At 42.0% G+C, this 23,842-nt stretch overlaps 1 protein-coding gene across 2 annotated transcripts in view; it reads left to right on the top strand.

The window, feature by feature from the left end:
• Positions 1–23,842, top strand: part of CCNT1 (cyclin T1) — a 34,507-nt gene that overhangs the window by 878 nt on the left and 9,787 nt on the right. For both annotated transcript variants that reach the window (XR_002731423.2, XM_023211253.3), the window contains exons 2-6: positions 2,568–2,649; positions 12,788–12,916; positions 20,641–20,701; positions 21,541–21,603; positions 23,189–23,234. Coding sequence is in view for 1 of the 2 variants with exons in the window: in XM_023211253.3 (XP_023067021.2) it covers positions 2,568–2,649; positions 12,788–12,916; positions 20,641–20,701; positions 21,541–21,603; positions 23,189–23,234 (381 nt within the window). In the remaining variant the exon portion in view is untranslated. The remainder of the gene's footprint in view (positions 1–2,567; positions 2,650–12,787; positions 12,917–20,640; positions 20,702–21,540; positions 21,604–23,188; positions 23,235–23,842) is intronic.

Raw genomic sequence — 23,842 nt, 5'->3', positions numbered from 1 at the left:
GTGACCTGTCAAATTCTTGGTCGTCTTGTCTATAAAATGGGATGATACCTCTTGTGTTTGATTCTGTGTCCATGCTTTGCATTCAGATGCTCAATTAGTAGCTGCTGTTTTATAGAATTTCAGAGGAAAGATGTTAGTTTACGTTTGTAGGGGATACCCACGAATCTAATGTTTTAAATCGTTTACAAAATACTGGGTCCTTAAGTTACTTAGAGTGGTGGTGTGTATTTCATTTTCTTTATATTTCAAAAATGAGGTAACGGCCGGGTGCAGTGGCTCACACCTGTAGTCTCTGCACTTCTGGGAGGCCGAGGCGGGTGCATCACCTGAGGTCAGGAGTTTGAGACCAGACTGGCCAACATAATTAAATCCCTGTCTCTATTAAAAATACAAAAAATTACCCAGGCTTAGTGGCGGGCAGCTGTAATCCCAGCTAGTCAGGAGGCTGAGGCAGGAGAATCGTTTGAACCCGGGAGGCGGAGGTTGCAGTGAGCCGAGATCGCGCCACTGCTCTCCAGCTTGGGCAACAGTAGTGAAACTCCGTCTCAGAAAAAAAAAAAATTTTAAAAAAATGAGGTATCCTCTCCCACACATTTTTGTTTGTCAGGAAATACACTTATTTTGTGGTGGAGAAAACTAGTATAGTTTTAAAGTTCTTTCCACTCTGTGTGTGAAAATTTTCTTGGCTGCAGCTTCTATTTAAATGTGTGGCTGACAGTAATGTTTGTATCTTAAGGGTGTGTTCATCTCAAAATAGGTGTCTTTTTTTATCGCCGGTTTGTTTCCTGCTGATGTCCAGGTGTGTTTCCTAAGCATCCTATCAGTATGGAGTAAATCTTTTTGTTCGAAATTCTATTTCAGTGTATCCTTAAAACGCTTTCCTTTTTGTATGTGTGTTGTCATTAAGGTTGTCAGCCAGGCGCGGTGGCTGGCACCTGTAGTACCAACACTTTGGGAGGCCCCGGCGGGTCGATCACTTGAGGCCAGGAGTTCAAGACCAGCCTGGCCATAATGGTGAAACCCCGTCCCTACTAAAAATAAAAATTAGCCATGTTTGGTGATGGGTGCCTATAATCTCGGCAACTGGGGAAGCTGAGGCAGGAGAATGGCTTGAATTTGGGAGGCAGAGGTTTCAGTGAGCCAAGATGGTGCCAGTGTACTCCATCCTGGGCGACAGAGCGAGACTCTGCCCCCTCAAAAAAAGGCTGTTGTAATTTGGGACTGCATCATCTCTCCACCCCATATTGTCTGCTGAAGTTTTTAGAAGTAAGGCATTTACACGTTTTTTCTTCTTCTTCAGTTAATGAATTATCAGATCATTTCAGATGTTTCCTGTCCCATGGATCACCCATGAGAAGGCTTAGTTGCCAGAGAGAAGTGGAACTGAAAATAATTTAGGCCGGGTGTGGTGACTCACGCCTGTAATCCCAGCACTTTGGGAGACTGAGGCGGGCGGATCACTTGAGGTCAGGAGTTCGACACCAGCGTGGCCAACAAGGTGAAACCCCATCTCTACTGAAAATACAAAAATTAGCCAGGCATGGTGGCCCAGCCCGTAGTCCCAACTACTTGGGAGGCTGAGGCAGGAGAATTGCTTGATCCCAGGAGGCGAAAGTTTCAGTGAGCTGAGGTTGTGCCACTGCACTCAGCCTGGGTGACAGAACGAGAATCCGTCTGAAAAAAAAAAAAAAAGAAAATAATTTAGTTGATGGAGTTTAGCAGGTGAGAGAGGTAGTGGAGACATACCTATGGGTCAGATCAGGGTGGGCGCTATAAATCATATTAGATTATAGATACCTGCCACCATGCCTGGCTAATTTTTGTGTTTTTAGTCAAGGAGGGGTTTCGCCATGTTGCCCAAACTGGTCTCAAACTCCTGACCTCAGGTGATCTACCTGCCTCTGCCTCTACCCAAAGCCCTAGGATTACAGGTGTGAACCACCGTGCCCAGCCAGGCCTTATAAATTGGTTTTTTTTTTTTTTTGGAGATGCAGTTTTGTTCTTGTTGCCCAGGCTGGAGTGCAATGGCGTGATCTTTGCTCTCCACAACCTCCGCCTCCCAGTTCAAGCGATTCTCCTGCCTCAGCCTCCGGAGTAGCTGGGATTACAGGCATGCCCCACCACGCCCAGCTAATTTTGTATTTTTAGTAGAGACGCGGTTTCTCCGTGTTGGTCAGGCTGGTCTCGAACTCCTGACCTCAGGTGATCTGCACCCCCTTCGGCTTCCCAAAGTGTTGAGATTACAGGAGTGAGCCACCGCACCTGGCCGCTTTATATAGTTTTTTTAAAACTCTGTCTAGATCCATGCATCCTGATATGTTTGTTTATTCATTCAGTACATTTATATTAAATATTTGTTATGTGTAAGCCATTGTAATAAGTGTCAGTTGGCAATTAGTAATTTGGTGAAAGAAAACAAACATATTATTTGATTTGGAGAGAGAAGTATGATTTTCATTTAGTAGCATCTACTTGCTTGGCCATTTCATCCTTTTGGGAGGGAGATAGAGGTTATCTTTTTCAGAATTATACCTGCCTGTTTTTGGATCTTAACTTGAACTCTTCAGCTCACAATTGACTATCAACACTGCTATAGTATACATGCATCGATTCTACATGATTCAGTCCTTCACACAGTTTCCTGGAAATGTAAGTATAATTTTTTTTTTTTTAAATGGTGTAATCCTTTTGTGATTGATTCCAACTACCTATTCCATTTGTGGTTGGTCTTTGCTACTGAACTGTGACTTGAACTTTAGAATTTAGGGTTGATCCCTTTCATTATGTGCTGTGTTGCTGTTCTGAATCCAGCTTTTCAGTTTTCCTGTTAAGTGTCTACTTGTCTATTGGATTTAGTACATCCATGTCGATTCTCTGAAGTAGATTAGGCCGGGTGCAGTGGCTCACAACTGTAATCCCACACTTTGAGAGACGGAGATGGGAGGATCACTTGAGCCCAGGAGTTCAAAACCAGCCTGGGCAACATAATGAGATCTCATTTCTACAAAATATCAAAAGAAAAACAAAAACCAAGTAGCTGGGTGTGGTGGTATGCATCTGTGGTCTCAGCTACTCCAGAGGCTGGCAAGAGGATTGCTTGAACTCAGGGAGTTGAGGATGCAGTGAGCCAAGATCGAGTCACTGCACTCCAGCCTGGGCATCAGAGTGAGACCCTGTCCCCAAAAAACCCCCCCAAAAACAGATTATCAGACATCTAAAGTCAACATTTTGAGGTTGGAGGAGTAACATTAAAGGGGAAATCATGTATAATTTAGGTATAGCTTTCTTTTTCTTGCTGGGGCAGGGAGACAGGCAGGGTCTTGCCCTGTTGTCCATGGTGGAGTGCAGTGGTTTGATTGCAGTTCATTGCAGCCTTAACCTTCTGGTCTCAAGCAATCCTCCTGCCTTAGCCTCCCAAGTAACTGGGACCACAGGCCTGCCACTATCCCTGGCAATTAAAAAAAATTTTTTTATGGAGATGGGGTCTCCCTGTGTTGCCCAGCCTGGTCTCAAACTCCAGGGCTCAAGGGATCCTTCCGCCTCCGCCTTCTAAAATGTTGGGATTACAGGCATAAGCCGCCATTCCTGGTGTTAATTTTGAAGTAGTTTATAAAATACGGTCACAGCAGAAGAAGTAAATGTAAGTTACTTAGATTTTCTAAAAGCCTTTGATAAAATTGCAGTCAGCAGTTGGAGGGGAAGGTACATTATGTAATAATAACTGGGAAAATGACTTTTAAGAACATGAAAAATAGGTTATGCATGGTGTCTCATTTTTATGTATAATCACAGCACTTTGGGAGGTCCAGGTGGGAGGATCGATTGAGCCCAGGAGTTTGAGACCAGCCTGGGCAACATGGTGAGACCCCGTTTCTACAAAAAAAAAAAAAAGAAAGAAAAAGGTAAAAAATTTTTTTAAAAGAACATGAAGAATAAAATAATACTAATAAAGAAATTGTATTTTTTTGTACAGGATTATAAATAGTGATCTTTTCAGTGTTGCTATTTGAAATGGTCCTATTTAACATTATTATAAATGACTTGGAAGTGAATGCGTAGTGATATCCCAGTTCTAGGAAGGACTATATTTACTTAATAGAATGCTAAGGTAATAGGGATAAACTTGAGTACTTCATATGCATTGATTTTTTTTTTTTTTTGAGATGGAGTTTCGCTCTTGTTGACCAGGATGGAGTGCAATGGCATGATCTCAGCTCATTGTAACATCCGCCTTGCAGATTCAAGCATTCCTCTTTCCTCAGCCTCCCAAGTAGCTGGGATTACAGGCATGTGCCACCACACTTGGCTAATTTTTTTTTTTTTTTTTTTTGAGACGGAGTCTGGCTCTGTTGCCCAGGCTGGAGTACAGTGGCCGGATCTCAGCTCACTGCAAGCTCCGCCTCCTGGGTTCACGCCATTCTCCTGCCTCAGCCTCCCGAGTAGCTGGGACTACAGGCGCCCGCCACCTCGCCCTGTAGTTTTTTGTATTTTTTAGTAGAGACGGGGTTTCACCGTGTTAGCCAGGATGGTCTCTATCTCCTGACCTCATGATCCACCCGTCTCGGCCTCCCAAAGTGCTGGGATTACAGGCTTGAGCCACCACGCCCGGCCTTGGCTAATTTTTGTATTTTTAATAGAGACAAGGTTTCACCATGTTGGTTAGGCTGATTTTCAACTCCTGACCTCAGGTGATCTGCCTGCTTCGGCCTCCGAAAGTGTTGGGATTACAGGTATGAGCCACAGTACGGGCTATATAGTTTATATGGATTTGTGAGTCAAATATGTCACTCCTTTTTTTTTTATTTTTTTGAGACGGAGTCTTGCTCAGTTGCCCAGGCTGGAGTGCGTGGCGCAATCTCGGCTCACTGCAAGCTCCGCCTCCCGGGTTCACGCCCTTCTCCTGCCTCAGCCTGCCAAGTAGCTGGGACTACAGGCGCCCGCCATTACGCCCAGCTAATTTTTTTGTATTTTTAGTAGAGACAGGGTTTCACGGTGTTAGCCAGGATGGTCTCAATCTCCTGACCTCGTGATCCGCCCGTCTTGGCCTCCCAAAGTGCTGGGATTACAGGCGTGAGACACCGCGCCCGGCCGCTTTTTTTTTTTAAGACAAAGTTATCCTGCCAGTGCAGTGGCTTACGCCTATAATCCCAGAACTTTGGGAGGCCGAGGCGAGCGGATCACCTGAGGTAGGGAGTTTGAGACCAGCCTGACCAACATGGAGAAACCCCATCTCTGCTAAAACAAAAATTAGCCAGGCATGGTGTCTCATGCCTGTAATCCCAGCTACTCAGGAGGCTGAGGCAATCACTTGAACTGGGGAGGCCGAGGTTGTGGTGAGCCGAGATTGCTATTGCACTCCAGCCTAGGCGACAAGGGCAAACCTCTGTCTCAAAAAGAAAAAGGTTATGCCTTTGAGAATGCTTATTTCATATCCTTAGAATGGTGGGTTTTCAGATTTTTTATAATTTTTTTAATGCTGTAGAAAGAGAGTCTATGAAGCTAGACATAGCTCCTGAAATGTAAGAAACTGGCAGAAAAAGTATTGGGAGTAACTGCACAGGAAACTTTTTGGATTTGTGAACTAAGGTTTTTGCTAATGATCCACCCTGGCTGGCTTTCTTCTGCCCTTAGCCCCTGTACCTCTAGTTATGCCCTGGAGCTGTGCTCTGGCTTTGATTGCAGGGCATGTACCCTTCTTATTAAGAGAGAAGCCTGTCAGCATTTAACGAGGCTATCTGATAACACCAGAGTAGAAGGTAGTGAGTAGTTACAAAGTGAAATTTGAAGAGGAAATTCCTAGCTGTTTTGCCAGTTCTGAAAGTTTTCTATACTTCCCTTTTATTATGATAAAGACTTGAAATCTGGGGTGAAGTGAATATCAAATCAAAAAAAGAAAATCTCAAATCAGTTTGTCCACTCTTCATGTATAGGTTAATATATATTTTCCCCTGCTTTTATTATTTATTTATTTATTTATTTATTTTTGAGACAGAATCTCGCTCTGTCACCCAGGCTGGAGTGCAGTGGCGTTATCTCAGCTCAGTGCAACCTCCACCTGCCAGGTTCAAGCAATTCTCCTGTCTCAACCTCCTAAGTAACTAGGACTACAGGTACCCGCCACCACACCTGGCTAATTTTTGTATTTTTAGTAGAGACGGGGTTTCGCTATGTTGGCCAGGCTTGTCTCAAACTGCTGACCTTGTGATCTGCCCGCCTCATCCTCCCAGAGTGCTGGGATTACAGATGTGAGCCACTGTGCCTAGCCTTGTATTTTAAATTTTATCTTTTTTTTTTTCTGGAGACCCGGAGTCTCGCTCTTTCCCCCAGGCTGGATTGCAGTGGCATGATCTCGGCTCACTGCAACCTCTGCCTCCTGGGTTCAAGCAATTCTCCTGCTTCAGCCTCCCAAGTAGCTGGGATTACAGGTGCCCCCCCCGCCCCCACACCCGGCTAATTTTTGTATTTTTAGTAGAGACGGGGTTTCACCATCTTGGCCAGCGTGGTCTTGAATTCCTGACCTCATAATCCACCTGCCTTGGCTACCAAGTGCTGGAATTATAGCCATGAGCCATTGTGCCAGGCCGTATCTTTTTATTTCTTTTCTTTTTTTTTTTTTTGAGATGGGGTCTAGCTCTGTCCCCAGGCTGGAGTGTAGTGGCCTGATCTCGGCTCACTGCAAGCTCCACCTCCCGGGTTCATGCCATTCTCCTGCTTCAGCCTCCCGAATAGCTGGGACTACAGGTGCCTGCTACCACGCCTGGCTAATTTTTTTTGTATTTTTAGTAGAGATGGGGTTTCGCCATGTTAGCCAGGATAGTCTTGATCTCCTGACCTTGTGATCCTCCTGCCTTGGCCTCCCAAAGTGCTAGGATTACATGTGTTAAGCTTAACAAGGACAGAGATTCCCTTTTTTGTGTATTCTCTAAAGCAACTTCAGTAAACTTATTGAATGAATGGATGATCTGGTAATTACCCAATATAGAGAGATTCTTTCAAACTTTTTTTTTTTTTTGAGATGGCGTCTCGCTCTGTTGCCCAGGCTGGAGTGCAGTGGCGCAATCACTGCTCACTGCAAGCTCCGCCCCCTGGGTTCACGCCATTCTCCTGCCTCAGCCTCCTGAGTGGCTGGGACTACAGGCGCCTACCACCGCGCCTGACTAATTTTTTGTAGGTTTTGTAAAGATGGGGTTTCACCATATTAGCCAGGATGGTCTCGATCTCCTGACCTCGTGAGCCTCCCGTCTCGGCCTCCCAAAGTGCTGGGATTACAGGCCTGAGCCACGGCGCCCGGCCTCAAACATTATTTATTTATTTATTTTTTTGAGACGGAGTCTCTCTCTGTCGCCCAGGCTGGAGTGCAGTGGCTGGATCTCAGCTCACTGCAAGCTCCGCCTCCTGGGTTCCTGCCATTCTCCTGCCTCAGCCTCCTGAGTAGCTGGGACTACAGGCGCCGCCACCGTGCCCGGCTAGTTTTTTGTATTTTTAGTAGAGACGGGGTTTCACCCTGTTAGCCAGGATGGTCTCGATCTCCTGACCTTGTGATCCGATCCGCCCGTCTCGGCCTCTCAAAGTGCTGGGATTACAGGCTTGAGCCACCGCGCCCGGCCAAACATTTTATATATATTTATTTTTTAGAGACAAGAGATCTCGCTGTGTTGCCCAGTCTGGTTTCAAATTCCTGGCCTCAAGCTGTTCTCCCACCTCAGTCTCCCAAAGTGCTGGGATTGCAGGCATGGGCCACTGCACCTGGCTAGTATAGGGATATTCTTTTGAATGTCATGACCTTTTTCAAAATCCATTGATTAATATGAAGTTGTTGATCCTTTTTAGAGGATTGATTTTAGGCACATTTTGGAATCAACATTCTAGATTTAATATCATCTTTTAACATGCTAATTCTAAATTTAGCTGGGATGAATCCAAATTTAAATGTGAGAGGACTTAATACATTAAGTGTGGTCTAATAATAAATGTGGCATTGATATGTCATATATCCTGTCAGGTTGTCAGGCATTTGTGTGTGTATGTGTGTGTGTGTTTTTCTTGTTACAAAGGTATAGGCTGGGTGCGGTGACTCAGGCCTGTAATCCTAGCACTTTGGGAGGCCGAGTTGGGTGGATCATTTGAGGTCAGGAGTCGAGACCATCCTGGCCAACGTGGTGAAACCCCATTTCTATTAAAAACGCAAAAATCAGCTGGGCATGGTGGCATGCGCCTGTGGTCCCAGCTACTCACTCGGAAGGCTGAGGCAGGAGAATCGCTTGAACCCGGGAGATGGAGGTTGCAGTGAGCTGAGATCATCACATCATTGCACTCCAGCTTGGGAGACACAGCGAGACTCCCATCTCCAAAAAAAAAAAAAGTGAAAACTACTTTGTAATCCCACCCAGAGATAACCATTGATAAAGGTTTTGTATATAGTGGCCCAGACATTTTTCTGTGCACATAAACTAGCATTTATGTATTTCTATTAAAAAATCACATCTTGGTATGCTACCATTGCACAGCTTGCCTTTATCATGTAACAGTATGTATCGGACATCTTTCCATATTTCTCATTATTATTATTTTTTAGATTTCTTACTATTTGAAATTGCCACATGGTATCTGTGTAGTTACTGTAGGTTATTTAACCAGCTCTTTGTTGATAGCTATTTGGGTTGTTCTAGTTTATTATATTGTGTGTTATGTTTCATGGGATAGTCTTGTGTGTATATGTATAGTGCACTTATATAAGCATTTTAATATAAGTTCCTATAGGTGGAATTGCTGTGCCCCAAGTATATATAAAAATTTTTGTAGTGTCAGTTTGCCCTACAAAAGATTATACATTATACATTGTTTCCAGCACTATAGGTGAGGGTCCTTTTCTTTCCACCCTAACAAACAACACATATTCATTACTTTAAGAAACATTCATTGAGTTCTTTTTTTTCTTTTCTTTTCTTTTTTTTTTTTTTTTTTGAGACAGAATCTCCTCTGTTGCCCAGGAGTGCAGTGGTGCCATAATTGAGTTTAGTTTTATTTTGGTTTTATTAGTTTATGCTAAACCTTAGTATAGTCTTTGACTTGTCCTTTTCCCCTTTGTTCAGTTAGTTATAGTCCCTCCACCCCAAGATAGGGTTTTACTCTGTCACCTAGGCCAGGCTGGAGTGCAGTGGTGCAGTCATATCTCACTGCAGCCTCCATCTGCTGGGCTTAAGTGATCCTCCCGCCTTACCAGGACTATAGTGCCACCAGGCCCAGTGAATTTTCCTTTTGATTTTTTGTAGAGATGAGGTCTTGCTATGTTGCTTAGGCTTGAGCTCAAGGGATCCTCCTGCCTCGGCCTCCCAAAGTGCTAGGATTACAGGCAAGAGTCTGCTCCCAGCCTATAAAGTCTTGCTAATTTTATAATGTTACCATTTTTTTCCTCTCCTTATAAATATATACTTTTTTTTGTTTTGTTTTGTTTTGTTTTGTTTTGAGATGGAGTCTCTCTCTGTCACCCAGGCTGGAGTGTAGTGGCGTGATCTTGGCTCACTGCAAACTCTGTTTCCCAGGTTCATGCCATTCTCCTGCCTCAGCCTCCCAAGTAGCTGGGACTACAGGCACCTGCCACCACGCCCGGCTAATTTTTTGTATTTTTAGTAGAGACAGGGTTTCACCATGTTAGCAAGGATGGTCTCGATCTCCTGACCTCGTGATCCGCCTGTCTCGGCCTCCCAAAATGCTGGGATTACGGGCGTGAGCCACTGAGCCTGGCCTAAATATATACTTTTTAAATTATCATAAAATTGGAAGAGGACAGGAAATAAAGAGATAATCCTGTTAACATTTTAGAGTATATCCCATTAGAATTTTTTCTTTGTGTGCAAATACATGTACATATATTTAGTGCAGCCCTATTAGTTTTACAAAGTGATGCCTGTGTTTCTTTTTTCCTTTGTTTCTACTGCTATTGTCTACTCTAAACTTTTTTTTTTTTGAGACAGAGTCTTGCTCTGTGGCCCAGATTGGAGTGCAATGGCGTGATCTTGGCTCACTGCAACGTCTGCCTCCTGGGTTCAAACGATTCTCCTGCCTCAGCCTCCCAAGTAGCTGGGACCACAGGCGTGCAACACCACTCCTGGCTAATTTTTGTAATTTTAGTAGAGATGGGCTTTTACCATGTTGGCCAGCCTGTTCTTGAACTCCTGACCTCAGGTGATCTGCCCACCTCGGCCTCCCAAAGTGCTGGGATTACAGGCATCAGCCACCATGCCCGGCCTACTCTAAACTTTTTAAAATCATTTTTTCTATATTTTAAAATAATTTTTAAAAAACAGAGACAGGGTCTCACTGTGTTGCCCAGGCTGATCTCGAACTTTGAGCTCAAGTGATTCTCCTGCTTTGGCCTCCCAAAGTACTCTAAACTTTATGTCCTAATGCCTAAATTATTATTTAAGTTAACTTTCATTTTATTTTTTGAGGCAGTATTGCTCTGTTGCCCAGGCTGGAGTGCAATGGCATGATATTGGCTCACTTGAACCCCTGCCTCCTGGGTTCGGGCAGTTTTCTCCAGTAAGTGGTACTACCCTACTAGAAGACTCCCTAGTGGTGGTGTGTGTCACCATGCCTGGCTAATTTTTGTGTTTTTAATAGAGACAGGGTTTCACCATGTTGGCGAGGCTGGTCTTGAATTCCTGACTTCAAGTGATCCGCCGCCTCAACCTCCCAAAATGCTGGGATTACAGGCGTGAGCCACAAAACGCAGCCTGAATTAACTTTTAATGTATCCCATCCTTTTCTCCTAGTTCTACCTACCACTAGATTACTCCTTCTAAATATTACTGTGTTTTAAAAATTTATTTTTATTAATTATCATATGTACATAATAGTTACCTACATTTATCATAAACATTTTTTAAACTATGTTTTTCAAAATCTTTAGTGTTTTTTTTTTTTGAGGCGGAATCTCGCTCTGTCGCCCGGACTGGAGTGCAGTGGCTGGATCTCAGCTCACTGCAAGCTCCGCCTCCCGGGTTTACACCATTCTTCTGCCTCAGCCTCCCGAGTAGCTGAGACTACAGGTGCCCGCCACCTCGCCCAGCTAGTTTTTGTATTTTTAGTAGAGACGAGGTTTCACCGTGTTAGCCAGGGTGGTCTCGATCTCCTGACCTCGTGATCCGCCCGTCTCGGCCTCCCAAAGTGCTGGGATTACAGGCTTGAGCCACTGCGCCCGGCCAAGTGTCACTCTTGTTAAGAATCTTGGCTGGGTGAGGTGACTCACACCTGTAATCCTAGGAGTTTGGGAGGCAGAGACAGGAGAATCACTTGAGCCCAGGAGTTTGAGCAGCCTGGAAAATGTAGGGTGACCCCATCTCTATTAAAAATAAAGATAAATTAACTGGATGTGGTCGCGTGTGCCTGTGATCCCAGCTACTTCAAAGGCTGAGATGGGAATATCTCAACCTTCCACAGGTTGAGTGGAACTGTGATTACGACACCACTGCACTGCAGTTGGGTGACAGAGTGAGATGCTGTCTCAAAAAAAAAAAAAAAAAGAAAAAAAAATTTTGTGTTCCACATCTGATTATCTAATTTATTTAACTACTCAGTTTAGTGTTGAAAATGTACTTTATGCCTGATCAAAATACCTTTGTTCATACCCATTTTTCTCTGATCCTGTTTTGTTTATCCTGAAGTCTGAGGAATATATATGTAGTATGCTTCGTATTCATCTGAAACAAATGTGAAGGAAATGAATCACTATGTTTACTTAAAACAATTTTTTTTCATGTGTGTATGGAGATGGAGTCTCTCACTGTGTTGCCCAGGCTGGTCTCAGACTCCTGGGCTCAAGTGATCCCCCGCCTCTGCTTCCCAAAGTGCTGAGATTATAGACTTTGAACCACTGTGCCTGGCCTAAAAAAATTTTGTTTTAAATTATTTTTGTCTCCTATGGTCTTGTCTGAAATGATTACTATGTGTTGAATTTGTGGAGAAAAACTTATTCTAGAAAAGTATGGCATAGGTGACATCAGAGTTATAAATAAGTATTAGAATATCAGTTCTAGTCAGTAAAATGAAATATATATTTAAATTCTGTAAAATTATTTATGTATTTCTTTGACTCCTGGTGAATTATAGCTCTTATCAAGTTTGTTATCTACTTGTGTATTGACTTCAATTTTTCCCTCTTAATGCTTTGTATAAATAATGCCTTGCATATAATGCCATGCTTTGTATTTTTGTAAGATTTGATATGTATAAGTAATTGAGATACAATTCACATACAATTAAATTAATTTGTTTAAATTATATAGTTCACTGGTTTTTAGTATATGCACAAAATTGTGCAACCATCAACACAATCTAATTCCAGAACATTTACATCACCCCTCACCTATTAGCAGTTATTCCTATACTCCCCTCCCCCCAGCTCCTGGCAACCACTAAACTTTTTCTCTATATGGATTTGTGTATTCTGGACATTTCAATTTACTCCTTAAAAGATGTATTGAGTGATTTGATACAGACTTAATAAAGAATCTCATTTTAAATAGAAAACTGTCTGTTTACATCTAGTAGCTTTTCCCATAGATAGCTTTTAATGAGAGTTTGTCAAATAATTGGTGTTTAGAAGTGGACATGGATTAATGGGTAGGAGAGGGGAAGATGCTAGAAGCTGGGGGGAAAGGGTAAAGAGGTGACAAAGTTGAGGCAAGTAAATAACTTGATTTGAGACTTAGCTCCTCTTGGGATCTATCTTGATCTATAAATGAATAAATTGATAATAAATATGATTTATTTTCTCTCCATTCAGTCTGTGGCTCCAGCAGCCTTGTTTCTAGCAGCTAAAGTGGAGGAGCAGCCCAAAAAATTGGAACATGTCATCAAGGTAGCACATACTTGTCTCCATCCTCAGGAATCCCTTCCTGATACTAGAAGTGAGGTAGGAGATTAATTACACATCTGTTTTTCTTAATTTTTTTCTTTCTTTTTTTACCCTACTCCCAAGCATGCCAGGATCTTTATGTATTTCGATGCAACTTAATTTTATGACTTTGATTTATTTAAGTTTGGATTGGGGTTATTAAAAGAACCTTTTAGTGTTTGTGTTTTCCTTAACAATAAAAATTCAGGCTGCATATGGTGGCTCACACCTGTAATCCTAGCACCTTGGGAGGGTAAGGTGGGAGAATCACTTTAGGCCAGAAGTTCAAGACCAGCCTGGACAACATAGCAAGACCCTGTCTCTATAAAAAAAAAAAAAAGCCAGATGTAGTGGCTCATGCCTGTAATCCCAACACTTTGGGAGACTGAGGCAGGAGAATTGCTTGAGTCCAGTTCAAGACCAGCTCTGGCAACAAAGTGAAACCCCCTTTTTACAAAAAAAGAAAAAAACTGGGCATGCTGGCTCACATCTTTAGTCCCAGCTACTTGGGAGACTGAGGTGGGAGGGTTGCTTGAGCATGGGATGTTGAGGCTGCAGTGAGCCATGATCATACCACTGCAGGCAAGAGTGCCAGGACCCTGTCTGGAAAACAAAACAAAACATAAATTTTATGGCAAAAGTTGTGTATTTGTTGCAGTAAAATTTGAAAATACAGAAAAATGAAGAAGAAAATATCTCTCAGATAAATTCTAGACCAATGCTCCCAGACTTTTTTTTGGCACCCGGGACTGGTTTCATGGGAGACAGATTTTACACGGACAGAGGGTGGGGTTGGAGATGGTTTTGGGATGATTCAAGCACATTACATTTATTGTTCACTTTATTTCTGTTATTATTATATTGTTATACATAATGAAATAATTATATAACTCACCATAATGTAGAATCAGTGGGAGCCCTGAGCATCTCTCTCTCTTTTTTTTTTTTTTTTTTTTTTGAGATGGAGTCTCACTTTTGTCACCAGGCTGGAGTGCAGTGGCGCGATCTCGGCTCACTGCAACCTCCGCCTCCCGGGTTCAAGTGATTCTGCTGCCTCAGCCTCCTGAGTAGGTGGGACTACAGGTGCACGCCACCACACCCAGCTAATTTTTGTATTTTTAGTAGAGACGAGGTTTCATCATGTTGGCCAGGATGGTCTTGATCTCTTGACCTTGTGATCTGCCTGCCTCAGCCTCCCAAATTGCTGGAATTACAGGCGTGAGCCACTACGCCCGGCCACCCTGAGCTTCTTTTCCTGCAACTAGATGGTCCCATCTGGGGGTGATGGGAGACAGTGACAGATCATCAGGCATTAGATTCTCATAAAAAGCAGCAAATTAGATCCCTTACATGGGCAGTTCACCACAGGGTTCAAGCACTCCTGTAAGAATCTGATGCCACGGCTGATCAGACAAGAGGTGGAGCTCAGGTTGGGCAATGTGAATGATGGGGAGCGGCTGTAAATACAGATGAAGCTTCACTCACTTGTCTGCCGCTCAACTCCTGCTGTGCGGCTTAGTTCATAACAGGCCATGGACCCCCTGTTAGAGACAACTGAAGCACAGGTATACTAATGAACCACTGTTATTTGTGGTTTCTTTTGTATAAATAGCTATATGTGCACGTATTTTGTCTCTGGTTTTGTTTTTGTTTGCTTACTATATCCCAAATATTTTCCCATCTGATGGATTCTCTACTTTTTAAAAATGTCTGGCTAGTATTTGATGACATATATGTGAATGTATGCAGTTTTAACCATTCTCCATTAAGAAGTCTAGACAATTTATAGCTTTTCATCACTATAAATGTTACGAAAAATATTCTTTTTTTTTTTTTTTTTGAGACAAGGTCTTGCTCTGTTGCCCTGGTTGGAGTCCAGTAGTGTGATCATGGCTCATTGTGGCCTCGACCTCCCGGGCTCAGTGATCCCCCCGACCTCAGCTTCCTGAGTAGCTGGGACTAGGTGTGTGCTACCATGCCCATGTTTTACCATGTTGCCCAGGCTGCTCTCGACGTCCCGAGCTCAAGTAATCCACCCCTGTTGGCCTCCCAAGTGCTGGGATTACAGGCGTGAGCCACTGCACCTGGCTGAAAAATACTATTATAAATTTTTGTTATGGATCCTTAAATTAGTAGTGTCACTAGTTATTTCTTTAACTTTTTTTTTTTTTTTCCGAGTTGAGAGTTTTGCTCTTGTTGCCCAGGCTGGAGTGCAGTGGCGCGATCTTGGCTCACCACAACCTCTTCTTCGCAGATTCAAGCGATTCTTCTGCCTCAGCCTCCCTAGTAGCTGGGATTACAGGCATGTGCCACCACACCTGGCTAATTTTGTATTTTTAGTAGAGACGGGGTTTCTCCATGTTGGTCAGACTGGTCTTGAACTCCCGACCTCAGGTGATTTGCCCGCCCCGGCCTCCCAAAGTGCTGGGATTACAGGTGTGAGCCACTGCGCCTGGTCTATTTTTTTAACTTTTAAAGAAATTATAAAAATTACTTATGCTTATGATAAAAGAATTCAAACAAGAAACATTTAAAGTTAAAGTTGGCCTTTTCTCCTAGGAAGATAGTGCCAATTACTGTTTGATATGTATTCTTCCAGATCTTTATCCTGCACATGTACACAGGACTTTTTTTGTTTTCTTCCATCCTTTTTTGATTTTGTTAAAGAAGGAAAAGGCTGGACATGGTGGCTCATACCTGTACTCCCAGCACATTGGGAGGCTGAGATGGGAGGATTGCTTGAGCCCAGGCGTTCAAGACCAGCTTGGGCAACATGGTAAAACCCCTTCTCTACCAAAAATACAGAAATCAGCTGGTCATGGTGGTGCATGACTGTGGTCCCAGTTACTCGGGAGGCTGAGATGGGAGGATTGCTTGAGCCTGGGAGGCAGTGGTTGCAGTAAGCTGAGATGGCGCCATTACACTCTAGCCTTGGTGACAGAGCCAAACTCTATCTCAAAAATAAAATAAGATGTAAATAAAATATATAAAATAAAACAGAAGGAAAACGCTCTCCTACTTTTAGAAGTCAGTGATTGGGGAGTGATGATAAATTGAGAGGTCTGACACTTGTAAGCGATTGGAGAAAAATTATGTATTCGTGGTGAGACTAGATTATTTAAGCCTCTTTCAATGAATGTGCGGCTTGTCCTTTATGAAATACATAAATGGAATAGTGTGTTTTCTTCTGATCATGTTGTAGAAAGATTTTTTTGGGTGGCAGGGGAGATTTTTGTTTGTTTTTAGTAATAGTCCTTCCTAATAATGTTTGCATAGCAGTGTCTTCATTTGTTTTTCTGTTTAAGCCATACCAGTAGCTCTTGTGGAAAGAGTGATTGCTCTGGACTTTGTTTAGGTTTGAGACTAGTAAATGCCATTGGTCTATAGAATTGAGTTAACAAAATTAAACAAAAATAAAATAATCCACACTTTTTTCTTCTCGAAAGTGTATTTATGTAACTTCTCACCTGAGTCTGCAGTTCTTGTGAGTTGGTTAGGGAGATGTTTTCTCCTCTATGTGGAAAGGAGAAACTAGTATAAAGTCCTTATTGACATATTCAAATCATAAAGTTATGAAAAAGGGGATCCTGATCCAGACCCCAAGAGAGGGTTCTTGGATTTCATGTAGGAAGGAGTTGAGGTGCGTCACAGAGTGCAGTGAGAAGATAGTTGATTGAAAGCTACGCAGTTACAGAGTAGGGAGTCCTCAGAAAGCAGGAGAAGGAATGTTTCATCTTTGTTTTAAGCATTTCTTTTCTTTTTTTTTTTTTTAAATTTTAGTTTTTGAGACAAAATCATACTCTTGTCGATCAGGCTGGAGTACAGTGGCACGATGGTGGCTCACTGTGTCCTTGACCTACCTGGGCTCAGTTGCTCCTCACACTTCAGCATGCCAAATAGTTGGGACTACAGGCACAGACCACCATACCCCGCTAATTTTTCTATTTTTTGTAGAGACAAGATTTTGCCATGTTGCCCAGACTGGTCTCTACTCATGGGTTCAAGCTACCAGCCTGCCTCAGCCTCTCAAAGTGCTGAGATTACAGGTGTGAGCCACTGCACCCAGCCTTTTAAGCATTTCTTATATAGGCGTCTTCTCTGTGTAAAAGCTAAGCTACGTCTACATGCAGGTGGGTTGACATTGTGACAAAATGTATTTTTTGTTGATTTAAAGAAAACAATCTTTGGCATTTTAGTGTGTAAGCACATCAAAGCATAACTATATTTAAAAAGCATATATTTTGTGCTTTCAAGATACCTGGACATTTTGTTGTTGTAGGAGTTTGTTCTTGTAGGCATTATTAAACTACTTCCTTAGCTGCAAATGTCTTATGACCATGGGTCATGACTTGCAAGGAATGTGCCTTGGTAGTTGTAAGATGAAGGTGATTTTTAAAATGATATTACCATGGCTATCCTGGGTTCCTATTTCCCTAAGAGAAAGCTAACTGTAATTTAGGTCTTTTAACTACTGACCCAGGTCTCATTTTCTTAGAGCTCTAGACCAGTGTACTGTCCAATAGAAATACAGTGGGAGCCACATATTTAATTTAAAAATTTTAACTTTTCATTAAATTTCATTAAAATCCTAGTTTTTAAAAAAGAAAACTATATATATAATATATATTTAATGTATAAATGTATAATGCAGTAGATATTTAACATAAATACATATATTTAACCCAATATGTGTAATACATGGGCATTTTAGCATATAATCAATGTTAAAAAGTTATTAATGGGTTATTTTACTTTTTTTTTTTTTTGAGAGACTTGTTCTGTTGTGCAGGCTGGAATGCAGTGGTGTGATCTCGGCTTATGGCAACCTCGGCCTCCCAGGTTCAAGTGATACTCGTGCCTCAGCTCCCAAAGTAGTTAGGACTATAGGTGTGCACCACCATGCCCAGCTAATTTTTTTTTTTTTTTTTTTTTTAAGATGGAGTCTTGCTTTGTCACCCATGCTGGAGTGCAGTGGCGCAATCTTGGCTCACTGCAACCTCCACCTTCTGGGTTCAAGTGATTCTCCTGCCTCAGTCTCCTGAGTTAGCTGGGACTACAGGCATGCACCACCATGCTCGGCTAATTTTTTTTGTATTTTTAGTAGAGGCGGGGTTTCACCATGTTGGTCAAGCTGGTCTTGAACTCCTGGGACCTTGTGATCTGCCCACCTTGGCCTCCCAAAGTGCTGGGATTACAGGTGTGAGCCACCGCACCTGGCCTAATTTTTGTATTTTAGATAGAGACAGGGTCTCGCTATGTTGCCCAGACTGCTCTTGATCTCCTGGTGATCTGCCAACCTTGTCCTCCCAAAGGCTGGGATTATAGGCATGAGCCACCCTGCCCAGCTCTACTTTTTAAAATTTTTTAGACGGAGTTTCTCTCTTGTTGCCTAGGCTGGAGTGCAGCGGCACAATTTTGGCTTACCGCAACCTCCCCCTCCCGGGTTCAAGCGATTCGCGTGCCTCAGCCTCCCAAATAGCTGGGATTACAGGCATGCGCCACAACGCCTGGCTAATTTTTTGTATTTTTAGTTGAGAAGGGGTCTCTCCATGTTGATCAGGCTGGTCTTGAACTCCCGACCTGAGGTGATCCACCTGCCTCGGCCTCCCAAAGTGCTGGGATTATAGGCTTGAGCCACTGCATCCAGCCAGCTCTGTTTTTTTTTTGAGACAGAATCTCATTTTGTTGCCCAGGATAGAGTGCAGTGGCAAGATTATAGCCTCCTGCAGCCTCATACACCTGGGCTCAGGTGATCATTTCACCTCAGCCTTCCAGTAGCTAGGACTATAGCTGCATGCGACCACTCCCATCTAATTTTTATTTTTTTGTAGAGATGGAGGTCTTACCATGTTTCCCGGGCTGATCTTGAACTCTTGACATTCAAAGAATCCTCCCACACTGGCCTCCCTAAGTGTTAGAATTCCAGATGTGAGCAACCATGCCTCGCTACATTTTTTATTTTTTCTTTTTTTGAGATGGAGTCTCGCTCTGTCGCCCAGGCTGGAGTGCAGTGGCACGATCTCAGCTCACTGCAACCTCTACCTCCCGGGTTCAAGCAATTCTCTGCCTCAGCCTCCTGAATAGCTGGGACTACTACCTGCATTCACTCTATGAAACAGGCCAAGGTTCACACCCACCATCATGCCCAGCCAGTTTATTTTATTTTATTTTTATTTTTAGTAGAGACAGGGTTTCACCATATTGGCCAGGCTGGTCTTGAACTCCTAACCTCATGATATAGCCGCTTCAGCCTCCCTAAGTTCTGGGATTAGAGGCATGAGCCACCGCACCTGGCCCATTCTTTATTTTTTAACTGTCTAAAAAATCCAGTTTATTTTATGGTTATAGCACGTTTCAGTTTAGACTAGCTACATTTCAAGTGATGAATGGCTACATGGGGCTAGTGGCTGTAGCTTTGTCTGGCAGAAATCTGAGCGAATTTTCTTATTACCTTTTCCTTTGAACTCTTCTGCTACTTTTTAGAAACCTAGCATGGACCCAAAGGGGAAGGTCTAATAGGAGTCAAATGTTTGATATCAATTAAATGCTTACAGTATTGTAGGAAGGTTCTGCAAATGTATTTTGGTGATGTTGAAAAATATATACTTCATGGCCAGGTGCGGTGGCTCACGCCTGTAATCCTAGCACTTTGGAAGGCTGAGGCGGGCGGATCACCTGAGGTCAGGGGTTCAAGACCAGCTTTGCCAATATGGTGAAACCCCATCTCTACTAAGTATACAAAAATTAGCCGGGTGTGGTGGTAGGCGCCTGTAATCCCACCTACTCGGGAGACTGAGGCAGGAGAATTGCTTGAACCTGGGAGGCAGAATTTGCAGTGAGCCGAGGTCGTGCCACTGCACTCCACCCTGAGCGGCAGAGTGAGACTTCCTCTCAAAAAAAAGGCTGGGTGCAGTGGCTCACGCCTGTAATCCCAGCACTTTGGGAGGCCAAGGTGGGCGGATCACCTGAGGTTGGGAGTTTGAGACCAGCCTGACCAACATGGAGAAACCCTGTCTCTACTAAAGATACAAAATTAGCCGGGCGTGGTGATGCATGCCTGTAATCCCAGCTACTTGGGAGGCTGAGGCAGGAGAATTGCTTGAACCCGGGAGGCGGAGGTTGCGGTGAGCCAAGATTGTCCCATTGCACTCCAGCCTGGGCAACAAGAGCAAAACTCCAACTCCAAAAAAAAAAAAAAAAAGAAAAGAAAAGAAAAGGAAAAAAATACATATTTTAAATTTTCTTATGTCTAAATCACAGAAACCATAAAACCTTAAATATTAGCCTGAAAATAAACCAAATATATGGTCCTTTTTCTGTAGCCGTATCTAAAGTGTCATCTCTCAGCATACTACTTACTTATTTATTTTTTAAAGAAAATCTGTACTGAATGGGCATAAGGGATAAAAATTGTGTTTCACAAAAAAATTAGCTGGGCGTGGTGGTGTGCTCCTGGAATCCCAGCTACTTGGGAGGCTGAGGCAGGGGAATTGCTTGACCCAGGGAGGTGGAGGTTGCAGTGAGCCAAGATCACGCCTCTGCACTCTAGCCTGGGTGACAAAGGGAGACTGTCTCAAAAAATAAATAAATAAATAAAAGATTGTACTTCAGTTCTTAACACTACCTCCTAACTCTACCCATGTCTTTTATTGTTTTGGTTTCCCTGGAAGGGATTGTTAGAATTGTTTATACTTTATGTATTGTGCCTTTGTAGGGGATAATTTCTGTCTTCTCACTTTTAGGCTTATTTGCAACAAGTTCAAGATCTGGTCATTTTAGAAAGCATAATTTTGCAGACTTTAGGTAAGCTTATCTTCCTTTGAAACATTTTTTTAAATTATGCAATAAAATGATTTGATTTTAAATATTTGCTCAATAGGAAGAATATTTCTTGGGAAAGTTTTCGTAGTGTCCCTCTGTTTCCAGATTATAGAGGTTGTAGACCTGAGTTTAACCTTGGCCTGTTCCATAGAGTGAATGCAGGTAATACAGCTGACCTTTGAAACAGCAGTCAGTGGGGTATTATTTTTTTCATTCTAGGGTTCATTATTTGCTTTTTGAGTTTTGGTGACTTTTACCCTCAACAATTATAAAAACTATCTAAAGGATGTTTTTCCTTCCATGGATTGTTATGGGCTGTAACAGCATTTGTTTTTAAAATGGTAACTAGTGTTTAGAACATCAGAGTGAAAGTGGGGGAACTTAAGCTTTAGTGGTTGCATGGGCAACTCTGATGATACTGTGTTATTATCTGTTATTTTCATCACATAGGCTGCTTTTAAAAGTTTAGAAAATATGAAAATACAGATTTTGTTTTTCCTTGTTCTTTTGGGCTATCATTTTTCTCTTAGGTAGGGTAAGGTTCATGAGTTGTATGTCAAAGTTATTGGTGTAGGTACAGTTTTTTTTGCACATATATATACATGATGAGTTCTTCAAAGTTTATTTCTCAAGTTAATTCTAGTTAACTTTTTTCTTAAAATACCTTCAAATTATATTTCATGGGACAATGGAATAAATTTCTATTAATATTTTAATGTGGAAACCAGTAAGGTATAATTCACAATCAGTTATCCTTGTAGAATAATTTGTAAAATGTAAACTTCTTAATAGTTTTTTAACCAATTACTTTTTCTTTTAAGGCTTTGAACTAACAATTGATCACCCACATACTCATGTAGTAAAGTGCACTCAACTTGTTCGAGGTAAGGAATCCCAACTTATGAAGACTATCTCAAATTGTTTTCTCATTTAGAGGTTGTGGTTTGTGGCAGACAATACATAACAGTTCTGCTTTGGCCAAATTTAAAGGCCTACTTGGCTTAAATCACAATGAGTTGTTCTGACTTGTTGTTTTTCTGTTGGGTTCTTACAAGTAATGTTTTTAGATGATCTCTAGTTAAAGAGAGCTAACCTCTTGAGAATGTTTGTCAAAGTTGGGCAGGTTTTGAAGAGTTATTTAACAGCAATTTTAAGAAAGTCGTGAGGAGTGGGTGATCTTATTTTAATTCTGGGGTTGATTAAAGGCCCCCTAGAGGATCATATAGAATTTATTTGGACTTTCCATGATTTACAATCCCTTGGAGAACTTTTCTTTTTAATTCTGATTTAACAATATTAGGTATAATTGAAAGAAACTCTCTTACTTAGTTTAAGTAGTATCAAGAATATCTGAACACTATTGTGCCTTTAAGTCCTTTTATGATTTTGTAGGCCAAAGTGATAATCGGTCTATTTTACATTTTACTAATATGTGTTTCATGTGAAAATCCCCAAATTTTCCCGAGTTCTTTATATTTGAAAGTATTAAAATGTTATATTGAACAGGGATAAGATTAGAGATGGATGGATGTTAATATTGAGAAGACTGTGTCCTAAGGAAGATAAAAATTTGCTTTGTCACCCAGAATGGTTTGTTTTGGAAGAAGTTAAATTTTTTCATTGTAATATATTACATTATTTGATGATTTGAGGATTAAATCACAGGCTACTTAATTAAAAACTTTTTTTTTTTGAGACGGAGTTTTGCTCTTGTTGCCCATGCTGGAGTGCAGTGGGACAATCTCGGCTCACCTCAACCTCTGCCTCCCGGGTTCAAGCGATTCTCCTGCCTCAGCCTCCCGAGTAACTGGGATTACAGGCATGTGCCACCGCACCCGGCTAATTTTGTATTTTTAGTAGAGACGAGGTTTCTCCATGTTGGTCAGGCTGGTCGTGAACTCCCAACCTCAGGTGATCCACCCGCCTCGGCCTCTCAAAGTGCTGGGATTCCAGGTGTGAGCCACTGCGCCTGGCCTTAATTAAAAACTTTCTTAACAGCAAAAGTCACTTTTCTGAAATATGTCAAAGTCTTCTAGATTCTGGTCTTCTTTCTAGATCATCTTAGTTCATCCTGTAGTTTAGTGTTTCTCAGTGAATCCTTACATCAGAATCTCTGGGTTACTTGTTAAAAAAATGCTTGCACCCTTCTCCAAACATTTAATGAAATTTTAGGGAGCATGCCCAAGAATTGCATTTTAAACACGTACCTCAGGTATGTGGTGTGCAGAATAAAGCTTGAGTACCTAGATCTGGAAGCAGCATAATTATTAATGTTAAAATAAAAAATAATTGATCTGTCTACTTTGGCAGAATGTAAACATCAGGTTTACAGGGACCATGTCTGCTGTCTCATTTGCCATTATATTCACAGTACCTTGCAAATACTAAATGCTTACTAAATATTTGTTGAGAATGAATGGAACTAATAAGTTTTTTCCTCCCCCACCCCTGACTTTTTTTTTTCTTTAGCAAGCAAGGACTTAGCACAGACTTCTTACTTCATGGCAACCAACAGGTTTATATTTTAATTTTTTTTCTCTTCTCTTTTTGGTATAGGATTTTACTTGGGTTTGATACAGTGTGCTGTAGACAATTCTCTGGTGAATATTGATTTTTCTGCACAGTTTTCATGTTGTACTTTAAATTTCCATGTTACTTTTTAATTTTCTAAGGTTATGTAATTAGTACTGCTTTTTTGATAACCTACTCAATTCTGCATGATAGTGACTGAAAATCTAATTTGGAGGATTCTGCAATAATAGTAATAATTTTTATATATATATATATATTTTGTTTGTTTGTTTGTTTGTTTTTTTTTTTTTGAGACGGAGTCTTCCTCAGGCCGGAGTGCAGTGCCGGGATCTCAGCTCACTGCAAGCTCCACCTCCCAGGTTCACGACATTCTCCTGCCTCAGTCTCCCGAGTAGCTGGGACTACAGGCACCCACCACCATGCCCGGCTAATTTTTGTGTTTTTAGTAGAGACGGGGTTTTACCGTGTTAGCCAGGATGGTCTTGATTTCCTGACCTTGTGATCTGCCCGCCTCAGCCTCCCAAAGTGCTGGGATTACAGGCGTGAGCCACTGCACCCAGCCTCTATATATATATGGTCTCGATCTCCTGA

Source organism: Piliocolobus tephrosceles, chromosome 10 (genome assembly GCF_002776525.5).
Source record: "Piliocolobus tephrosceles isolate RC106 chromosome 10, ASM277652v3, whole genome shotgun sequence".
NCBI classification, from domain to species: domain Eukaryota; kingdom Metazoa; phylum Chordata; class Mammalia; order Primates; family Cercopithecidae; genus Piliocolobus; species Piliocolobus tephrosceles.
Note: the sequence above shows the minus strand (reverse complement) of the source record. Positions and strands in the feature narration are given on the sequence as shown.